At 42.5% G+C, this 20,670-nt stretch overlaps 1 protein-coding gene across 3 annotated transcripts; it reads right to left on the bottom strand.

Annotated features, from left to right (window-relative positions):
• Positions 1 to 2,277: 2,277 nt before the first annotated feature.
• Positions 2,278 to 20,652, bottom strand: RRP9 (ribosomal RNA processing 9, U3 small nucleolar RNA binding protein). Of its 3 annotated transcripts, XM_063291925.1 has the most exons (15): positions 19,793 to 20,642; positions 18,393 to 18,475; positions 17,893 to 17,999; positions 16,327 to 16,394; positions 14,995 to 15,036; positions 11,138 to 11,264; positions 9,468 to 9,592; positions 8,790 to 8,882; positions 7,900 to 8,000; positions 7,139 to 7,273; positions 5,855 to 5,917; positions 5,623 to 5,768; positions 4,366 to 4,445; positions 3,372 to 3,445; positions 2,278 to 2,462 (listed from the first exon to the last, which is right to left on the bottom strand). In XM_063291925.1, the coding sequence occupies exons 1-15, from the start codon at positions 19,877 to 19,879 to the stop codon at positions 2,357 to 2,359; spliced, it is 1,437 nt and encodes a 478-aa protein (XP_063147995.1). In that variant the 5' UTR covers positions 19,880 to 20,642; the 3' UTR covers positions 2,278 to 2,356. The 3 variants fall into 3 exon arrangements, 2 of the variants coding, with proteins under 2 accessions (XP_063147995.1, XP_063147996.1); XM_063291926.1 differs by lacking the exon at positions 8,790 to 8,882 and having other exon boundaries at positions 19,793 to 20,643; XR_010067099.1 differs by lacking the exon at positions 2,278 to 2,462 and having other exon boundaries at positions 3,427 to 3,445; positions 5,623 to 5,763; positions 19,793 to 20,652.
• Between the last annotated feature and the right edge of the window lie 18 nt (positions 20,653 to 20,670).

The raw sequence follows: 20,670 nt of genomic DNA, 5'->3' as shown, positions 1-20,670 counted from the left end.
TTTCCGGGATGCTGGAAAAAGTAATTTCATATGCATGTAGGCCTAAGTACATTTTTTGTTTTGCAGTTTTTCAGTGAATTTTTTCTCATGGATACCAAGGAAGTTAAACAGTGTGTCCTCCTTCTCCCATTTGTCCTTCTTTCCAATTGTCCATGTCCCCCTCTGCCTGTTTGGATATCTGGTAACCCTATACATAGATGAGGTGAAGTTGAGGTTACTGAAGATGGGATCTTGAATTGATAGAGGTGGCCTCAGCCCCTTGGAAACTTGTATGTTTATCTTGCCCTCAGAGTCCAACAAGGGTATCTCAGCATGTCAATGATGAACTTTTGTCACCAAGCAGTTTTGCAGTTGGATTTTAATAAACAAGGTGTAATTTTATTCCATCCACAGAAATGGGAATGGGAACTTCCCTAACTTGGCCTAACATAAGCCAGGGTACACAGAAGAGGGTACCAGCATATTAAAGGTTCTTGACCTACTGCAAACCATTTGTGAATAAACCACCAGCTGATTGGAGTGTGGTTTGGATGTTTGTAACTCGCCCAATCAGAAGGAACCTTCATGGGAAGTCTCCAAAGTCCTTTTCTCGGGTGTGTGAAGGTATCCTATACTTCTTGTTGTATAACTTAATAACCAGGAAGGAAGGCAGGAGCTGAACATGTGAGGAATATACTATACTTATCTACTGCCAGAGCTACCTCCATCAAGCAAAAGGTTTCTGGAATCTGAAGTAAACATCCCATATATATTCCTTATAGCTGCCCCATATAGGCAGTGGTCATGCTGACTACCTTGATAGAGTAAGCTGTGTACAGAGGGGTTTGTGCCTTGTATGCTGTGACAATAAAAAGCCAATAGAAGAGAGTATCTGTAGCTCAGGGTTGAACTGTGGAGTCCTTGGTGCTCTCTGAGCTTGGCTGTTTGCTTGCAGACATTTCATTACCTGACTAGGTAACTTCATCAGTGCTGGTGTGTGTGGGGCTTGCTCCGTTTATATCCAGTACCTTGCCCTGCCAGTGTTGGTTGGGGTGGGGTTTTCTCCATTTTTCTTACTTCAGGGTTATAATCCTGTATATACAGTAGGTTTGCAAAATGTAGCCAGGCTTGGATATCTTTCTTTGTAAGAAAAGGCTTCCGTCTTGCCACCCTACCCCAGAGCCCAGACATATGAAGAATATAGGGGATTGTTGTCACATGTAGTACACAACCAGTACTTGCCAGAAATTCCTGCAGCTCCTTTAATGTTGCTGTAGGCCTCTTGGCAGCCACTCAGACCAGTTTTCTTCTTGTTTTTTCATCCATTTTGGAGGGACATCCAGTTCTTGGTAATGTCACTGTTGTGCCATATTTTCTCCCCTTGTCAATGACTGTCTTCACTGTGTTCCATGGTATATCCAATGCCTTGGAAATTTTTTTGTACCCTTCTCCTGACTGATACCTTCCAACAATGAGATCCTTTTGATGCTTTGTAAGCTCTTTGCAGACCGTGGCTTTTGCTGTAACAGGCAACTGAGTAAATGTCAGAAAAATCCTACTAGAACAGCTCAACTTTATATGGGCTTGATCAGAGTCACTTTACTTGATGGCAGGTGTGTACTAACTACTATTTAACATCAGTTTGAATGTGATTGGTTAATTCTGAACACAGCCACATCCCTACATATAAGAGGGTGTGTACATTTATGCAACCATGTTATTCTAGTTTTTTATTTTTATTTTTCCCCCTTAAACATTCCAATTTGTTTTTCAAATGAATTGTACAGCTTATATATTATATTAAAGGTGGAAAAAATTCTTAAGTGATTATCTTGGTCTGATTTTTTTTACATCTCAAAAACCTGGCATTTTAACAGGGGTGTATAGACTTTTTATATCCACTCAGGGAAAATAAGCCCTACTGAACCATTTTTTTCTTCCAATAAAATGCATATAATTGTATTGCTAATTCCCAAGTAGAGAATAACAGATTATAAATGATTGCCAGAGTAGGTTTGAGTTACCAAAGATTTCAGAGCTTGAAATAAATGCCTTACTTGATGCAGGGACTGAGAAACTCTGAGACTACAAAATGGCTGAAGAAACACAAAATGCTAATCCAAGACTAAACAAGCCATCTTACGGTTTAGCGCAAAATGTAAATCTTTTCAGTTTCCGGAAGAGCTGTAGTAGAACAAGAGACTAAGCATGATTGATATGGAACAGAATGGCAGAGAAAGAAAACGTCACCCACAATACAGTGAAATAAAAATGAAAAAATCAAAATGACCTCTAGAATTCTGGAAACACAAAAGATAGCTTTAATGTACAGGGTACTTCATGAAGCATCTGCAGTATCATTTGCAGAAAGAAAGCATTAGGAGCCTTCAGCCGATTTCTGTGAATTGCCTGCTGTGGTCTTCTTGAGTGGGATAATGCAGATGCTATTCTTGGCCTCTTTAATCCTCCACCAACGACCCAACCTGAAATACAACCCAGAAAAAATAAAGTGTCTGCTTATGAAACGTTCCCTTAGTAGGTTTGAATAGGAAGCTCTACAAAAGGGCTGAAGGAAATGTTTTGCCATCCCTACAGTTTATGCTACTAGTTATACAGTAAAATGTACGCATTTCAGAAAAAAAGAAAACAAAAATAAAATTGTAATGGGACAGAGTGAGACCCTGACAAGGCTAGAATTAAGCCACTAGCAAAAGGCAGTTTTCTTTCATGTCCTTTCACAGCAGGGTTTTTATGTCTCAACCCAGAAATCTGGAGAAGGCCCTCAATTTCACACCTCTTACTATTCCCTATTCTGAATATTTTATTTTATTTTTTATTTTATTTATCCAATTCGTCCCCGCCCATCTCCTTCCATCGGGGGACTCTAGGCGGTTTACAACAATCAATTAAAACAACAATCATAAAATATACAGCATAAAATTACAGTAATAAATAATATAAATAAGAGTAAAGATAAAAAGTCCAAGTGGTGAATTTGCTTTGACCCTTGCAACAAGAAACCCAGGTTTATCTGCAGTTTGGTATTAAATGCATGGGAGAGCTACTCTCATGATAGCCAAGTCAGGGCACTAAAGCCAAGAAGGTGGCCCCTCGGTGCTCTGCCCAACCCTCTCCCTGCAAAGATGGGGACATAAATCCCTACTTGGGAGTTCATCAACATTTGGTACAAAATCACCTGCCAGTGGCACTTCCAGGAATTCTACCAAAAAGTTTTGTAGGTGAGCCCAAATCTCAACACACTACCGATGTTATCAGAAAGTTTGGGGGAACAGACTAGGACACTTTTTAACAGCATAAATTTGGCCTTAAATTTGGCAAAGAATATGTGTAAATGCTCTTGGCTAATGTGAATGGAAACCATAGACACATACCTGTGTTCCTGTCCAATTCCAGCAACTAGGAAGTTTCCAGAATTTGCAAATTTCAAGCTATTAACAAAACCAATCTGAGAAAGAAACAGACCAAGATTAAATATTTGAAACCAGATAATTGTTTGCCCCTGCTATGCTGGCTGGGAAGTTTGGAAGTCCTAATATCTGTAGGGGCCCAGACTGGAAGAAGACTGATTTCTGCCATTTCTGCCATATTCCTTGTTAATCTTTAAGATGGTACAAGTCTTTGTCTTCTACTTGGATAGCAACAGAAAGAGATTTTCACTTTGCAACCATAAGGAGTCAGTTGACTATATGGATTACAGTTATGAGTTGCTGGAAATTTGAAAAAGGGATCCACATGAAGTAGATTATGGATGAGCAAATTTTTCATCCCTTTGGGCTACAGTAAGGAAGCCTCCTGCTCCATCCCACTCTCTAGGTCAGTTTTTCTCAACCCCAGCAACTTTAAGATGTGTGGAGTTCAACGCCCAGAATTCCCCAGCCAGCATGCTAAAGGACTGCAGATGGTCTGCAGACAAAAGGGCACCCTGTTTCTTTATCAGTGTAAGTGCACATGACTGCACAAAAGGAAGCCTTGGGGTCTGTCAGGTTATGCTGCAATATGGATTAGCTTCCGTGAGTTACTGAGGAAGCAGAGCTCAGGTACACACAGCTAATCATTAAAGTAGATTCCTTAACATTCAAAACATTTCATCTACACTCTGTAACCTTTGAACTCCTCAGCAAGAAGACTGGAACAGTTAAGCCTGGGATGTAAGGCGAACAGGCTGAGAGAAATGCGTGACCAAAACTATCACACTAAGTCCTGCATCACGTTCCCAGGCTCACTCCACCAGCAACAATTCCATAGTATTGTTTCCTCTTGCTCCACCGGATTCTTTGACGTCAACTAGTTTAATGCAAATCTCAAGCTAGAAAAGGCACACTTTAAATTGGAAGTTCAGCCCACTGCCCAAAGCACTTTCCTCACCAAGGGAATCTCAAAGAGGAACTCCAACTTCCGGAATTCCTCTCCACATTTCCACAACTTCAAACTGGCACTGTGGGAACCTGTCGAAAACAGAGCATATACTGGTTTAAAAATGTCCGTGTTCAGTCTGAAGGCTTCAAGAGATCTATTTCAGTGACATTTTTCTAGTTCTTTAGTGATGCCCTTCAAGAACCTAGTGCTAGAGATTAATGGATCAACCCCAATCTAACTTTTACCCTTCCTGATTTAAGACACTACTATTGTTATTGCTGTTACCATTATTTACTTACCCTGATGCACTAAAAAGAATAATGCATGAGAAATTTTAGTGTACAGTATACTATATACAAATAAACAGCATGTAATTCTAAAAAATGTAGCAACTACCTATTATCCTAGCTGAAAAGCAAGCAATCTGATGCTTGTTAGCCAGACACCTGGTACACTCAGCGGATCTACATGACTAAGATTTCATTTCAGACCATCGCTCTAGCCATAGACCACACTTCTGTGAAATGAGTATGGCCCAGGCCAAAACCTTATTTTATTAGCAGAAATTACATACAGTTAATAATATCTTTATTTATTTAATTTTATTACCTCCAATGTATTTAATAATTTTCTCTTTGTGTTAGTTTAAGAATTACAACTCAGCAGTAAGTTTTGGAGGCAATCTTGTGGTTACTCTCGTGGCTATTGGTAAGTTGCAAGTACCTCTGGTTCTGAGTCTGTGCCTCCCTGGGTCTCTTGTTTAACAGGAATAACTGAGCCAAGTTTATAAATCCAAACATTTATCTTTAACAGCTACTATCCTCTGACATCAAGACCAAGACATGAGAACTCCAAAGCCAATGGAATCCAAAGGAGAGATTTGGGGTGCCGAGTGTAATCAGAGACACGTCCTGACACCAGAAAACCTGAAACAGAAGTTCCCTAAATGCACAGCTAAAGCATAGGTTGGTGAGGTCCTCTGAAAATCATTTACAAGTATCTTGGAATGACCTCGACTGATTGCTGCGAAGCAGAAAATGGCTTTAAAAATATGGTAACAGGACAATCTTGTACAGGCCCACTCAGAAGTAAGCTCCACCATAATTAACAGGATGCACTTCAAAGTACTTATACACATGATTTTGCAAAGTACTGTATAAAGGATAAGATGCTCAGCTAGTTTTTACTAGTGTCAGGGAAAACAACACCATCCAGCTTCCTAGCCCCAAAGGCAACATGAAAATCAAGACAAATGTCTCATGGCACCTGTAGCTATGACGTCACTGTTCAGCAAACCAGCAACTGAAGAAATCCAAAATGGCTGCTCCAGGCCCTGCGTGCCATGAAAACCATGGGCTTGCTTCGCTATGGTTAGTGGTTTCTTTCTGGAGAGACCCCAGAGGGCAACTGACCTTAGAAACAAAATCACAATCATTATACACCACACAGGAATCACTTGATTTTGCTTTTATTGACTATAGTTTCAGAGTGTGCTCACCCATCGTCAGCACCAGACACCATATGCTCTTCATTGATGAGCTGGATGCAGTCAATTGAACCCCTAATGAGAAAGAGAAAACCAGTCACAGCTATTAAATAAGCAACAACTTATTTAAGACTCCAGCTACTAGCAATCAATCTAAATGGTATGCTTCAGCGCATTTTTTTCATAATGAAAGACATCAACACACACAACTTTTTAAATACATATTACACAAAAGGTGAAAAGTGCAAGATTTTTCAAGTGTTCCCTTGATGGAAAGGTCTTCCTGTTACAGAAATCAAGCATATTAATACCATCCATTCAGCCTAGAAATATTATCTTCAGCATCATCTTTGTCTCTGCAGACTAGGAAATCTGCAGCATTCATTGACTTGTTCTGTATCCTCTAGTGCCCTCCACAACTGTATTGCAAAACACTGTGCTGCTAATTTTTAGCAAAAACCAACCAACCAACAAGCAAGCCCCAAATATTGGGCAGGGCTGTGCATACTTCAAAAATGATTCAGAGGAGGTTCTTCAGCACATACGGGAGCCTAAAAAAGCTTTCACACAAGACCGAAAAAAGCTGCAGCTGTTTTCAAGAGTTGCACTCACATGTGTTTCAAAGGACTTCTACATTCTCGTTTTTTGAAGCATGCACAGCCTTGGAAAAGTTTTAAAAAGTGAATTTCTCACTCGCAAAAAGATGGCCTGTACCTATTTTATGGGGTACTGTTTTTGTGCTAAGCAATATAAAGGTTTTGTTTTGCCAGCGTGGCAATTTCACGTACACCAAGTGATTCACATTTTTTAACAGGTCAAGAATCACAAGGCTTGAAGAAACTGTAGGTCTATGTTTGTTGGGAAAAGCTCAGCTCACCAAACAGTGCTTTCCCAACCATGCCATTTCCTCTTCTAGTACTTGCTTCATCTCACCTGATCTCACCTCATTCTTGTAATTGCCTCAAGCTTCTCGAGTAGCTTGGATGGAGACATAAGAGGACTGAGCACAAAGGTATAGATTCACCCAGTTCCAGGAGAGGATTAAAAGGGATGCAAGAAATTCTTTGAAAGATCTAAAGATAATCTGACCAAATAAATGAGAACTACAGCTGACAACAGCCTAATTTCAAAGAGCCACCCATCAATGCATTTAGCTTTTGATAGTAATAGAGATGCAACAAAGCAGAGTGTGGTAGCTTATTATTCCTCTGTAATGTGCTGCATATAGATTTTCCTTCCTGACACAATATAGTCTGTAAACTAAGGGGATTAATAGGGGATGATTCTCACACTTACTGGTGCCCATAAAACACAAGTTGGGATTCCTCAGGGATTTTCCAGATTCTGACAGTGCCATCTCTCCCTCCTGATGTGACACAGCACTCCCGGCTCAGGCTATCCAGGCCTGTGATCACATCCTGATGACCAAACCTTGGGAGAAAAGAGGATGAGATTCAGTTATGGACTGTCTATGTTTGAGAATCCAGAATTTCATCTGGATATACTGTATGCTACTTAACTGTGTAGGTGCTGACATATTCAGCAAATCCTGGCCCTCTGAATGGTCACATTCAATAAAAGGAGGGGGGAGTTCTTTTCCTTTAAAAGAACACAGTACTGAATGTACAAGAAAATGTTGGTACAGGCTCCTTCATCGAGCATTGTTTCATGCTAATGGGGACCTACAGATTCTTGTCAACATAAGCTGGGACATCTTTCTCCAAGGTGATCACCTCAAGGTCCACTGGGACAGCAACTCCATGAATTCCCAGCCAGAAACCCCACATTGGCTAGAGGTTCTGAGATCTGGAGGGCCTCAGTTTGGGGAAGTCAGGTCTGGAATATTGCTACTACTGTGTTAGGGAAAAAAACCTGCCGTGAGTTGACAGAGTTCCTCTTTAAAAAGAAATCACCATATCAATATGCTAATGAGGCCAGCATCCACTTTGCTTCCTGATAAGTTGTCTCTGACCTTCATGGTATGTAGTTTTCACAGATCAGAAACATGCCATGTGCATACCACTAATTATGCATGTATGCCAAAAACTGTTCCTTACAATGTTTCAACGTATGCATTCTCTGCCACGTTCCATACTTTGACTGAACGGTCATGAGAGGCACTATATAGCTGGTGAGTGCCCTTGCGGAAAGACAGGCCCTGAAAGGTAAAAAGCATGAAGAGGGGAAGAGATGGAGTGAGATGGGCACAATGGCAGGCAGAATTAATCCTGAATTTCTCTACCACATCTAATCCACTTGTCCCTGAGGGAAATGTGGATTTCTCTATGAGAGCAAACAACAGATACAAAGTATAGATGGAATAAGCTACCATACACACTTATTTATCAAAACAAGATCCAATAATAATAATAATAATAATATCATCATCATCATCATCATCATCATCATCGTTTTGTTACACCATACCCATTATCCTTTAAGATAAGGTTTTCATGTCTGGATATTTGTTTGCATGATTACGTTGTTTCATTATTATTACCACCTAACAAACACTAGATAAAAGATCATATAACACGTTAAGCATTTCTGCTATATGTTCATTTTGCAATTCCTTAAGAATCCTGAAATATATCCACAGGCAAAGATATTAATTTGGGGCGGGGGAAGAGAGGGATGCAAATTTTTGCATTGATACATGTAACAGTGATTCCCCATATTTAAAAATATTTTTATTTTGCTTTCCTACGATACAGGCAATTTACAGAAGAACAAAATACATAAAAAACCGTATCACTGTAGAAAAACCAATGCAGCAAAAAGGATTCAGATGTCGAGATGGCTGACTGCAAGTTGTTTCTACAAATCCATTCTTCGGACTGTTGTAAAAATTTTTCAAAATTCTTTAGCATCCATAAAACCTCTCACCTATATCCTGACTGTACCTTATCTATAAACATGAATCCCTCTAGTGGTTGTGGTCACTTACCGACACGGTATCACGATGGCCTGAGAACTTATACAGGTATTTGCAGGTTGCAGCTTCCCAGATCATAATGAGCTTGTTCCTGTCACCTGTAGCCTAGAATTGACAAAGGAAGACCCTTCTCAGTCCTCTCCTCTTCAGTCACATCACACACACATTGTTTAGTAATAATGGGCCTACTGTTTCAGAAACCCAGGTGCCTCAGCCTTCTGGACTGTTAAGGCATTGTTTTAATGCCTTAATGTCCTGCTTACAGTAACATGACTCAAATACCTCATTTTTGATTTGCTTTTTGGTCCTATTTGGTCCTATTTTGTCCAGGGAAAGGGAGCCCAGCTGGGATAAAGTGGCAGAACTGCCTGGAGCAAAAAGGGGGATTGCTTGTCTATGTGAATAAGGACAAAGAGGTGCCTAACATATCCACTGATTATTAGATTCAGGGAAATTTCCTCAAGATACACAGATCCCACAGTACTGAACAGGGTGAACGGACAACACAGATCCACCATTAGTTGACAGAGGAAGATTAGTAACTCTCTTGAAGAGGGATCTCACTATTGTACTAAAAGATCGCCACTTTGGTGGACTGCCAGAAGCTGTTTTTGTATCTGCCAACTCTGCTAGACCTGGGGGGAGTTGCTTTCTCTTCCTCAGAATGAGAGAAGAAAAGATTCTTCTTACCAGGAATTTGCCATCCGATGAGATGGCCATTGAGATGATGTGCGCAGTATGCCCAACGTGGCTGCCCTCTGTCCCCTTTTTCCCTCCACGAATCACATGGAGCTTCTTTCCACTCTCAACATCCCCTACAACATAAAGATGCTCAAGCCAGTTTTCAAATGTCTGAATTCTTCTTTTTTGACACTTCAAGGTAAGCTAGAGCTCTGAAAATTATTTTAGTAAAATCCATAATTTGAGAAAAATTAATCTTCCACCATGCATCGACTGCTTAAAAAAACATGAATAAGTGTCTTGGAAACTGCACTGCTGATGCAAACATATCAACATAAGGAAAGGGAGTCAAATATAATGTTAAGTATGAAGTCAGCCAGATTCTGCTTACTCTCCAGACCCAAATTAATCTATTGATAAAACAATTACTTCTGCCAAACAATTATTTCAGATTCCCGGTAACTTTTGCTGAACCTTGCTGTTCACACCGAGATCTACTAAAGAATTAAATTTTACAAAAGGGATCCAAGTGGAGGCCAAGCTAATCACTTCATAGAAGTCAACCTAACTCCAATAACTCATGAACAGGGCTGGCTTGAGGCAATGCTCTGCACTCTACACCCAGAGAGATAACTCAGTCTTCAGGAGTTTCTGGAAGACCAGGACATTTAGGGGCCAACCTAATTTCTAAAGGGAAGCTGTTCAATAAAGAAAGTGCTTCTTTTGAGAAGCTGCACCTCTGAGCCACACCTCCCCGCCCCATTATTATTATTCCCACCTTTAGGCAGGCGTGGGAAAATGGCACATCCCTCCCACACAGTGGCGTGGATCATTTTCCTTAACCAGATTTATCAACCAGAAGAGGCAAGAGTCACACACGCAGGTTATGGCCCTTATGTCTCCACACGCTCTGACCGCTTATTCAAGATCTACAAGTTGAAGAGATTCTAAAATAATGGGTCAAGAATTTGCCAAAATTACCTCCCTATGACCTGCCCAACTCTATAGTACAATTTGTGGCAGATCTCATCAACTTTGCCCTCAAAGAACAATGAAAATGTATTCACAGCAGGCTACTGACCATTCCAGCCTCCTCCTTTCCACATCTTGGTATGGAAGAACAATGCCAGCCTATTATATGCAGATGCAATAGAGACTGAAAAATAGATCCTACTGTCTCCTCTGCTGAAAGGTAAGAGTTCAAATAGGTTTTTATTCTATATACAGTCTTTATTTACCCCAAGTGTATCCTGCAATGGTTAGGTGTAGCCTTCTACCATCTTTCTCCCTGGCAGTGGTTATTAAATGTTTGCTCCCATGCCAAATTTCTACAGTTAAAATGGTAAGATTGATTATAAAGAACAAGACAAGAAATATCAAAATAAAGTAGTTTGGTAATACATAAATGGAAAGGAGCACATGAAGAATAACACAGATATAAAGATAGGTTGATCACAATACTTGGCCATCAGTACTAAGACCTGGCCCTCCATTACCCCAAGCTGCATAAGAAAAAATGGGCACTAACCCATTTACTTCAGGCAATGTATATTTGATCCTTTGAGCCTGCCACTTTTCTAGAAAGAAGTCATAAAGTTTATAATGCTCATATACTTTATTTCATGCCTCTTCTTTCTTGTATTTTATCATTATCTTCTTTTGCAGAAAATAAGACTTACATTTGATGATAGAACAGTCTTTGGCTGCAGAGAAAACACACTTGTCATCTGGTGAGATGACTAGGCAGGTGATGGGCAGCTGGTGACCCCGTAGTACCTTGATGTCAGATCTGTCTGGAGGCTGCAACTATTCAGAGAATACCAATTAGATCAGCATTCAGAACCAAATGAAAAAATAGCAGCAGTTTACCAACTTGCTCAGTGCTGAGATACCACTGAAGTTTATGATACAATGATAACTGGAAGTTGATTGCCTAGTTTTCCACAACTGTTCCTCATCACAGAGGTAGGACCTATTTGATTGGTCTGCCCCAGGTGCCTGATGGATTCTGCCAGCTTTCAGAGGGAGCTAGGGGTTGCTCTGACAGCTCTGATGCACAGTTCAACTGAGGCCTTAATCACAACCACAACCTTGAATTAGACTGCATTTGGCAGCCTCTCCCTTTTGTGGATCCTTGGGAGCCCTCTGATTTTCAGAACTCTGGGAGATACAGTGGCAGAAAAGATGCCTGGAGTGCTGCTGGAGGAAGACAGAGAATCTAACTAACATGTGTATAGGTAGTTCTTGACTTATGACTGTTTGTTTAACGACAGTCCAAAGTTACGATGGCCTCAGAATGGGTGCTCTACAGCCAGTAAAGCACTTCTGAGTGTCGCAAAAGTCCCACCACCACCACCCCATGGTCACATGATTGCATTTCGGGCACTTGGCAACCAGCTCACATTTACAAGAAGCCATCGCTGGACCCAACTGTGCTGTACAATTTTCATCCAGTCTCCCACCTCCCCTTTTAGGGAAGGTGGTTGAGAAGGTGGTGGCGTTGCAACTCCAGAGGATTCTGGATGAAATGGATTATCTGGACCCCTTTCAGTCAGGTTTCAGGCCAGGATATGGGACAGACACTGCATTGGTCGCACTTATGGATGATCTCTGGCAGGAGCAGGATGGAGGCAGTACATCCATCCTTGTTCTTCTTGACCTCTCAGCCGCTTTCGATACCATCAACCATGGTATCCTTTTCGGATGGCTCAGGGAGTAGGGGGTGGGTGGCGTGGTTCTGCACTGGTTCATCTCCTTCCTCCAAGGCCGTTCCCAATCGGTGGCGATAGGGAGCGAGAGATCCAACCCTTGGCCCCTCCATTGTGGGGTGCCACAGCGTCCGGTTCTCTCTTATTTAACATCTACATGAAACCACTGGGTGAGATCATCTGTCATCACGGGATGAGGTATCATCAGTATGCCCATGATACCCAATCATACATCTCCATCCCGGGTGAGGTAAGTGATGCTGTGACTGCCCTTTCTCGGGGGCAGACTGGGGGCTGTGGGGGCCTGGATGGGGAACAACAGGCTTCAACTGAACCCTGGTAAGACAGAGTGGCTGTGGGTTGACAACTCCTCAGTTTCCGGGCAATTGTCATATTTAGTTCTGGATGGGGTGGCACTGCCCCAGACAGACCCGGTGTGTAATCTGGGGGTTCTTCTGGACTCACGACTCTTGCTCGTAGAGCAGGTGGCAGTCATGGCCAGGAGGGCCTTTGCTCACCTTCGGGTTGTGCGCCAGTTACACCCATTGCTGGAGCAAGAAGCCCTCCGAACAGTTACTCATGCCCTTGTCATCTCCCATATAGACTACTGCAATGCTCTCTACATGGGGCTACCCTTGAAGAGTATCCGGAAGCTTCGGCTGGTCCAGAATGCAGCCGTGAGGGTTATTTTTGGTGCCCCTAGATCAGCAAATATAACACCTTTACTGCGCGAGCTGCACTGGGTGCCAGTTTGCTTCCGGGTCCAATTCAAGGTGTTGGTTATCACCTTTAAAGCCCTACATGGCACAGGGCCAGGTTACCTGAGGGACTGTCTCATCCCCACAACATCGACCCGCCCCACCTGATCATGCAGAGACGGCATGTTACAGACCTGTCTGTAAGAGAATTTCATCTGGCAGGGTCCAGGAAGCAGGCCTTTCTGCAGTAGCCCCCACCCTTTGGAACATCTTGTCCCCAGAAGTGAGGCAGGCCCCTTCACTTCCAACCTTCAGGAGGGCCCTGAAGACTTGGTTCTGCCATCTTGCGTGGGGTGGGAAGGTGGGTAGCCATTCATCGGGGTGGCTCGTGCCTTAGAGCCCCACCCCCGATTAGAATTTTCTAGCCTCTTGGATTTTACATTTATTTATATTGTATTTTATATTTGTAAATTCTTTATTTTTATAGGATTTTAATTGTTTATTATTATAGTTTTAATTTTACTGTAAACTGCCCAGAGTCCCTCTTTTGGGGGAGATGTAGCAAAATTTGAATAATAAATAAATGAAATAAATGAAACTGGTTGCAGTATCCCGCAGTCACGTGATTGTGTTTTGTGACATTTTTTGCCATTTTCTGGCAAAAAACACCCACTGGGGAAGCTGGATTCACTTAACGATCAGTGATTCACTTAATGACCCATGATTCGCTTAATGGCCACTGTAAAAATGGTCGTAAAATTGGGCCTGGTCACATGGTGATTAGACTTACAACCACGACTTACAATGGAAATTCTGGTCCCAGTTGTGGTCATAAGTCAAGGACTACCTGTAAAAGTCTCTATTACGATCACCTTGTGGCAATAAGAGTGGCAAAATATAACAATTTTGCTGCTCTTTATTACATCCACAGATAGCTAGCCAGCAGCCCTGTTCAAGGTGACCTGATCCCTCCTGGGTAGGAAGGAGCCAAAGGAACATCTGCAGGACGCTGTGAGAACTATTCAAGCATCTGTGAGATAAAGTCTCTTGAATCAGAGTGTGCAACTCCTATGGAGGGAACAGATGCACAGTCTGGCTTGTTTGAGCCTGTTGGTCCTGAGGAAGTGGACAGAGTCCTTAGGAATGGAAGCGTGGGCCACCTTTTTTATTAGATCCATGTTCCTCTTGGCTGATGAAGGCCTTGTGTAGTTGGATCCAAGCAAGAGTAAACTTATCCTTGTTTAAGGGGGGTGGTCCCTCCTGCACTGAAGGAGGTAGTGGTCTTCCCTTCAAGAATCCATTGCTGGACACAATGAAATTGGACAATTTTTGTCTGGACTCCAACGTTTCCTTTTTAGCTTGTGAGAAGATTATTTATCAATTTATCTACAGCTGGAGGAAATGGGTTGCCTCAACCTTTTTCAGTCTGGTTTCAGAACTGGATATTGTAATGAGATGGCACTGACTGCCCTTGAGGATGACCTCTGGTGGGATCAGGACGGTGGTGGTGCATCCATTCTGCCTCTTCTTTCTCTCTCCGTGGCCTTTGCTACTATCAATCATGGTATCCTCCTGGACTAGCTCAGGGTTGGAGTGGGAATGGGGGCATGATATTGCAGTGGTTTTCACTCCTCTCGAGCAGATTCCAGTTGCAGTCAGTGAGGGGGAGATGTCCGGCCTATTTTGCAGTGTTCCTCGGGACTCTACTGTCTCTCCACACATATTTTATACATACATAAAGCTACTAGGTGAGCTCATCCACCAGCACAGTTAGGTATCAACAGTACGCTCTTGAAAATTACTCAAAAATTGCAATTGATCCAGAATGTGCAGGTGCGGGTAGTTTTGGGCACACCATTGTTTGCACCACTAGTTTGGGTGCTTTGAGCTGCAATGGCCCTAAGAGCTTAGGGAGGCAATTCAAGGTGCTCACCTAAAGCTCTTCATGGCACAGGGCCAGGTTATGTGTAGGACCACCTCTTCTATTATTTCACTCTGTCCCACAAGATCCAACAGGGTGGGCATGCTCTGTGTCCCTTCTATTAAACAATGTCATGTACTTTGAGGAAAAGAGCAACAGATGCTTTGAAATTCTGCACAACTATGCTGTAAAAAAAAGTTTCTACTTACATTGTTGGCAATTTTTCGCTGCAATTTTCCTTTCTGTTCAAGCTATGGTGAACAAATAAAATAGAATTAGACTGACCCTTGCTTCCTACTTCACAAATTATAAACAGTTTTAAAATGCATAAAGTAGGACAAAGTATATGGGTCACATTCTTATACCAACAGATAGCTAAATAGTCTTTAGAGTTAACCCAACTTCCTTTTAAAAATAACCTTAAATTCTTCTGTATGGACTTCAGAACTGATCACAATCTCCTCTCAGCCCAGAAGAGGACAAGAGAATCAGTGAGTAAACACCAATCTCCATGAGATACTCACATTTAAGAACTTCAAATCATAGTTCTACAAAACTGACACCGAGTGTATGTGGCTCATCATTATCTTGCTGACTGAAAGGTAAGTAGCTGAAAGGAAGGCAGGCCTGGTTCCCGAGGATAAGATGTGAAAAGCTCATGAAAAAACTCACTTCCCCAAAATTAGTCAGCTTTTTTCAGCTTAGAATGTTAGTTCAGACTGAGTAAAAAGATGATTGTGGGTATAAAAAGAAATCTCACTAGAAGCTATCAGATTACAACTGTCGGAGAAGGTCACTATATCCTTAAACAAAGACTGAATTGTGAGAAAGGGTGCTTAATTCACAAGAGGAAGCGAACTCTCTGCATATCACCTTGACTGTACAATTTCATACCTCTGACTTCATGTCTAAAAGCCTTCACAGATACTATTTCCTTTTTGCCACTAAGTGGACCGTGGCCAAACAAACCTCTTTTGGGGGAGATGGGCAGTAACAAAATTTGAATAATAAATAAAATAAATAAACAGGTGTGCTTACGTTTTGCTTATTATTAATCTCTTTCTGTCCTAACAGTCAGGAACCACGCCGAGACGAGGAGTAAGTCTCTAGTGTTTTATTACTGCTACATTAGATAGAAAATCCTAACAAACTGAAGAAGCGTGAGAAAACCCAGACAGATAAACCCCCAAAAGTCAAGGCGGGTCTGTTCTGTGTCTCTTTGAATGACTGCTCAACTCCTCACTACGACGCATGCATTTTCCCCCCTGGATAGGGGCCCCCTCCTGCTCACCATCAGTGCTCGTGACACTTTCTCTATGTAGGAGAGCGACTGTGATTTATAAAAGCCTAACCCACACTCCACTAGAATTGAGCCTTGCCAGGCTGGCAGTATGGAAGGCAGTTAATTCCACTACTCTAGTGAGAAGATACCATTCACTTAATGGGGAAGTTGAGCTACTGAAGCTTCCTAATGCCCAATCCAGGAAAGGGAGAGGCAGAAACCAACTTCTTTTCAGTCTACTACCTCATGTCCTACTCACCACATCTTCCTTCAGTCGGCCAGCAACCAGGTCTTTCTCAAAAGCCTCTTGTTCAGCCTTTTCTTCTTCTGCCCAAGGCAAAAATCATATACACTTAGCTGTGTTTACTTAATGAAAGAAGCTAATCTTTCAATCAAATCCTGAAGCTCCTTCAGTAAAACAAATGCCCGGACCATTTATCCAGTAGGATGAAGGTTTTTTCCCTCCAAAGTCTTTGCTATCTCCAATAAGTTAAGTCAGTTAAGTCAAATTAAATCATCTTCTAAAGCAGTTGAGAAATTGGTTTAAAAGATATAGATTAAATTTCCCATTTCATAAATTTAGGCAAACTATTATGTCTTCTCTTCACAAAGGAATAGATTTTTTAATCTCCCCACACTTCTCATGATGAATTCCCAGCCATTTTTGTTGAGGTTTTCTAACGAATAGTTGAAAGGTTAAATAATCAAATAAAAGTTCACAATAGGCTAACTGGCTAAAAAATGTAGCATTAATTATATACTGTAGAGGAAAACAACAGACTTCAACTCAACCCTAGCAAGACGGAGTGGTTTTGGGTCTTGGGGCCACCAGGATCTGGGAATTTACCATGTTTAAGTCTGGATGGGGTGCCATTGCCCCAGACAGACCCAGTGAACAATCTGGGGGTCCTTCTGGATTCATGACTCCTGCTCAATGAGCAGATGGCAGTCATGGCTAGGAAGGCCTTTGTGCAACTTCAGGCTGTGTGCCAGTTGTACCCCTTCCTGGACCAGGAGGCCCTGCGCTCAGTCACTCATGCCCTGGTCACCTCCTGTATGGATTACTGTGATGTGCTGTGCATGGGGCTGCTCTTGAAGAGCATCTAGAAGCTTCAGCTGGTGTAAAATGCAGCAGCATAGACAGTTACGTGCACACCTAGATCAGCGCAAGTTACACCTCTGTTCTTTAAACTGCATTGACTACCAGTTTGCTTCCAGATTCAATTCAAGGTGCTGATGATGACCTACACCACATGGGGCTGGGGTATTTGAGGGACTGCCTCAACCCAATTACATCTATCTATCCCATCAGATCCAGCAAATAGGGCATGTTGCAGGTCCCATCTACAAAAGAATGACATCTGGCGGGACCCAGGACGAGAGCCTTTTCTGCTGCAGTGCCTGCCCTTTGGAATATCCTGCCCCCAGAGGTGAGATTGGCCCTGACCTTGTTGGCCTTCCAGAAGAGCCTGAAGAGATGGCTTTGCCTTCTGGCCTGGGGATTCAGTGATGTTGGTGGAGAGCCACTAAGCGGTTGTACTTTTAGGAAAATGAATGGTGCTCTCCTGCTGATTATGTTTTTATGTTTTTAATAGTTTTATTGCTTTTAACATTTTGTAGTTATTTTTTGGTTGATTTTTTTATTGTTTTCTGGATTTTTAACTTTGTAAGCTGCCCAGAGTCTCAGTAGTGAGATAGGTGGCTGTATAAATTTAACAGATAGACAGACAGGCAAGACAGACTGGTTTCAGTCATTTCATATATTAAGAATTTTAATCTATTGTTTAACAGTCCAATTAAATCAAATCTAGCTTCTCCTTCTCACCTTGTTGGCGAAGCTGCTCCAAATATAGCTTTGCTAATCTCAGTTTCTTCTCTTGTGGCGTCTCTTCAATTTCTTCTTCTGCTTCATTGTTCTTTTTCTTTTCTGGGCTACAGATGGAAAAGAAACAACTTACACAGAAGTACTTTGTATCACCCCAACAATTATCCGTTAGCAAGAGAAAATGTCTTTCCAAATCCCTCAAAGAGAATACTTCAGTCTTTTCTGCCAATTCCTAATGCAAATTTGTGAAACCTTGTTCAGTGTTACTTCCTATGGGATTCCTGAAGTACAGACCTTTGGGGCCATTAGGAGATGCTACAAAGGACTGTACTTCAGGAATGCCATAACCTGTTACATCACCAGAAAGTCACACAGCACAATTCTCTTATCATCTGCTTCATGTAACCATCACCATAGGAAATTCCTGTACAAATTCCTAATCTTTATGACATAATCTTCTAACTAGAGAAGAACACCAAAGCAGTTTGGCATATCCTTACATATCTGGTTCAGAATCACTAGAGATCTCTTCATTCAACTTGGAGCCAGCTTTCTGCCAAGCTCTTTCTTCTCCAGCAGGAACCTGGGAAATAAAACACTTATTTTAGACCAAAACTGCAAATCTGATGAAATCAATGCTAATGCTTTCACTCAGATATTGAGCAGCTGGAAGAGCAGGAACAAAAGGTGATAAAGCCTAAGTAACTAGACAGATAGAAAATGTCACAACCCAGATTTTACCATTAAAATGGGATGTTCAACATGCTGCCTTCCTTAGGTGTGGAAGCTAAGTGGGGGCATGTCTAGTTAGAAATTGGATGGGAATCCATCTAAAATCATGACTGATTTGACTGTTTATGATGAAAGGTTGAGAATTACTGAAGGAAACAAGAGGGACAATAGGATTTGGGTGCAGAATAAGCCATTTATTTGTAGCGTCAAGAGTGGATCTTGGAAAACAGTGGTCATGGAAGAAAAGGAAAGTAGTGAAAGCAACAGGAGTTGTAACAGTACTGCAGGAAAAGAAGGTATTAGTCCTGCTACTAAGAAATATATGAACGTGAGAAAGTTTACTGTTGACTTGTTGACTTAAAAAAGGCTAGAATAAAGAAAGTAGGCTTGAATTATGGGTAAATTTGCACAAATTTGAAGTTGAGGTGGTTGCTGTATACTGTGAGAGAGTGTGTGGTGAAAATAAACTATGCATGAAAATAATCAGGATGATTATCAAAGGGATGAAGACAGACAGGAAGAGGAAGACCAGGAAAATCCGAGTTGGATGGTGCTGATGGATCCTCAAAAAGCAAAAGGTGAGAAGTTTAAAAAAGAGAAAACAACATATAAAGCAATGTATGTATGTATGTGGGGGAAGCAAAGATGATTTGCCAGGATGGAATGTCATGGAAATGTATGATGAATGGGTGTCAGTGTAAACTAAATGTACTTTTATTATTTCAAGCCTTTAACTTTTTGGCTTACTATTTATCTTATTTCTTTTCTGCACTTCCCATAACGTTGCTCACCGTGAAAGGGAATAGACTAGCATTCCTCAACCTTGGCCACTTTAAGATGTGTGGACTTCAACTCCCAGAATTCCCCAGCCAGCAAGGCTGGCTGAGGAATTCTGGGAGTTGAAGTCCACACATCTTAAAGTGGCCAAGGTTGAGAAACATTGGAATAGACCGATGGCTAACCACGCACATGCCTTAATGCCTTGGCCGTGCCATTCTGCTAGCTATCCTCCTTTTTCTAACACCTTGAACGCAACAACAGAAATAGGACAGTTCCGACCGCTCCGAAGCGAGCGTGCTCGGAGTTTGTTTCGCGAGCCCTGGGGTAAAGCTTCGCTCCCCTTCATTCGTTCACCCAGCCACCTTCTCTCCCAGTTCCCCGCACCGACCTTTCGCCGTTTGCGCCCAGCCGCCGCAGCCGAAGCAGAAACGCCTCGCTGCCTCTGCCGACTCCTCTTCGGACCCGGAGCCGCCATGCTTCCTCAGGAACTTCAGCTTCTTCGGCGAACGCTTCCTACACGTGGCTCCCCAAGCCAACCCCCGGTGCTTTCCCATTGGGCGAAACCGCTTCCGGCCTTCCCCATTGGATGGCATTCTTCCGGGAAGGCCTTCTGCCTCTTCCCTCTCGTTGGTCCAAAGGAATGGAGCTTGTTCTCCGCTGGTTTTACTTCCGAGGCGGCTCCGGGACGATGCCCGGGAGCGCTTCGAGCGCACTGAGTGGGAAAGTCAGAGCCGCAGAGGTTGAAGACCGAGAGTAGAGAGAGGTAGCACCGTCTCGAGGGTTTGGAGCTACCTGCACACTCGAGTGCGGATTATGCTGCATAAGGAGAGGAGTGAGGACTGCTGGATGCAGAAACCCCAGAAGCGACGGAGGGGGGTTGTGGCTATTTCATTAGCTTGCCCCCCCCCCCCAAATACACAGGATAAATGTACATCTGTGCTACATAAAGCAGAAAAGGAATTCTTGGACATCGGGTATTTTGCGAATAGTTTTCCCGCTTGCACTGACTCAACATACCTAAAGTTCCCTGTACGCTTTGCGGACGTGTAATAAAACGAGAATAAGTCCCAGATTTCAGGAATGCTCGTGACCGGCATTCTTTCTCTGCGTTAAACCGAACTGAGGCAAAGGAACCAGGAGGAGGATGCCGTCCTTGACATCGAGGGCCTCTCGCCGCAGCGGGTCTCCCCTTTCAACCGGGCGTTTCGCGACGGGATGCCTCCCGGGCTAGTTCAGCGCTTCCTCGGCCGGCAGCAGAGGGAGGGT

This window comes from Candoia aspera, chromosome 2, assembly GCF_035149785.1.
Source record: "Candoia aspera isolate rCanAsp1 chromosome 2, rCanAsp1.hap2, whole genome shotgun sequence".
NCBI classification, from domain to species: domain Eukaryota; kingdom Metazoa; phylum Chordata; class Lepidosauria; order Squamata; family Boidae; genus Candoia; species Candoia aspera.
This window is presented reverse-complemented; position numbering and strand designations above follow the sequence as displayed.

Coding starts and splice junctions, on each gene's coding strand:
- RRP9 (XM_063291925.1), bottom strand. CDS start 19,879: ATGGCGGCTCCGGGTCCGAAGAGGAGTCGGCAGAGGCAGCGAGGCGTT. Junction 18,476..19,792: donor CTGGGCGCAAACGGCGAAAG/GTCGGTGCGGGG, acceptor TTTATTTCCCAG/GTTCCTGCTGGAGAAGAAAG. Junction 5,769..5,854: donor GTGTCTGGTGCTGACGATGG/GTGAGCACACTC, acceptor TTTGTTTCTAAG/GTCAGTTGCCCTCTGGGGTC.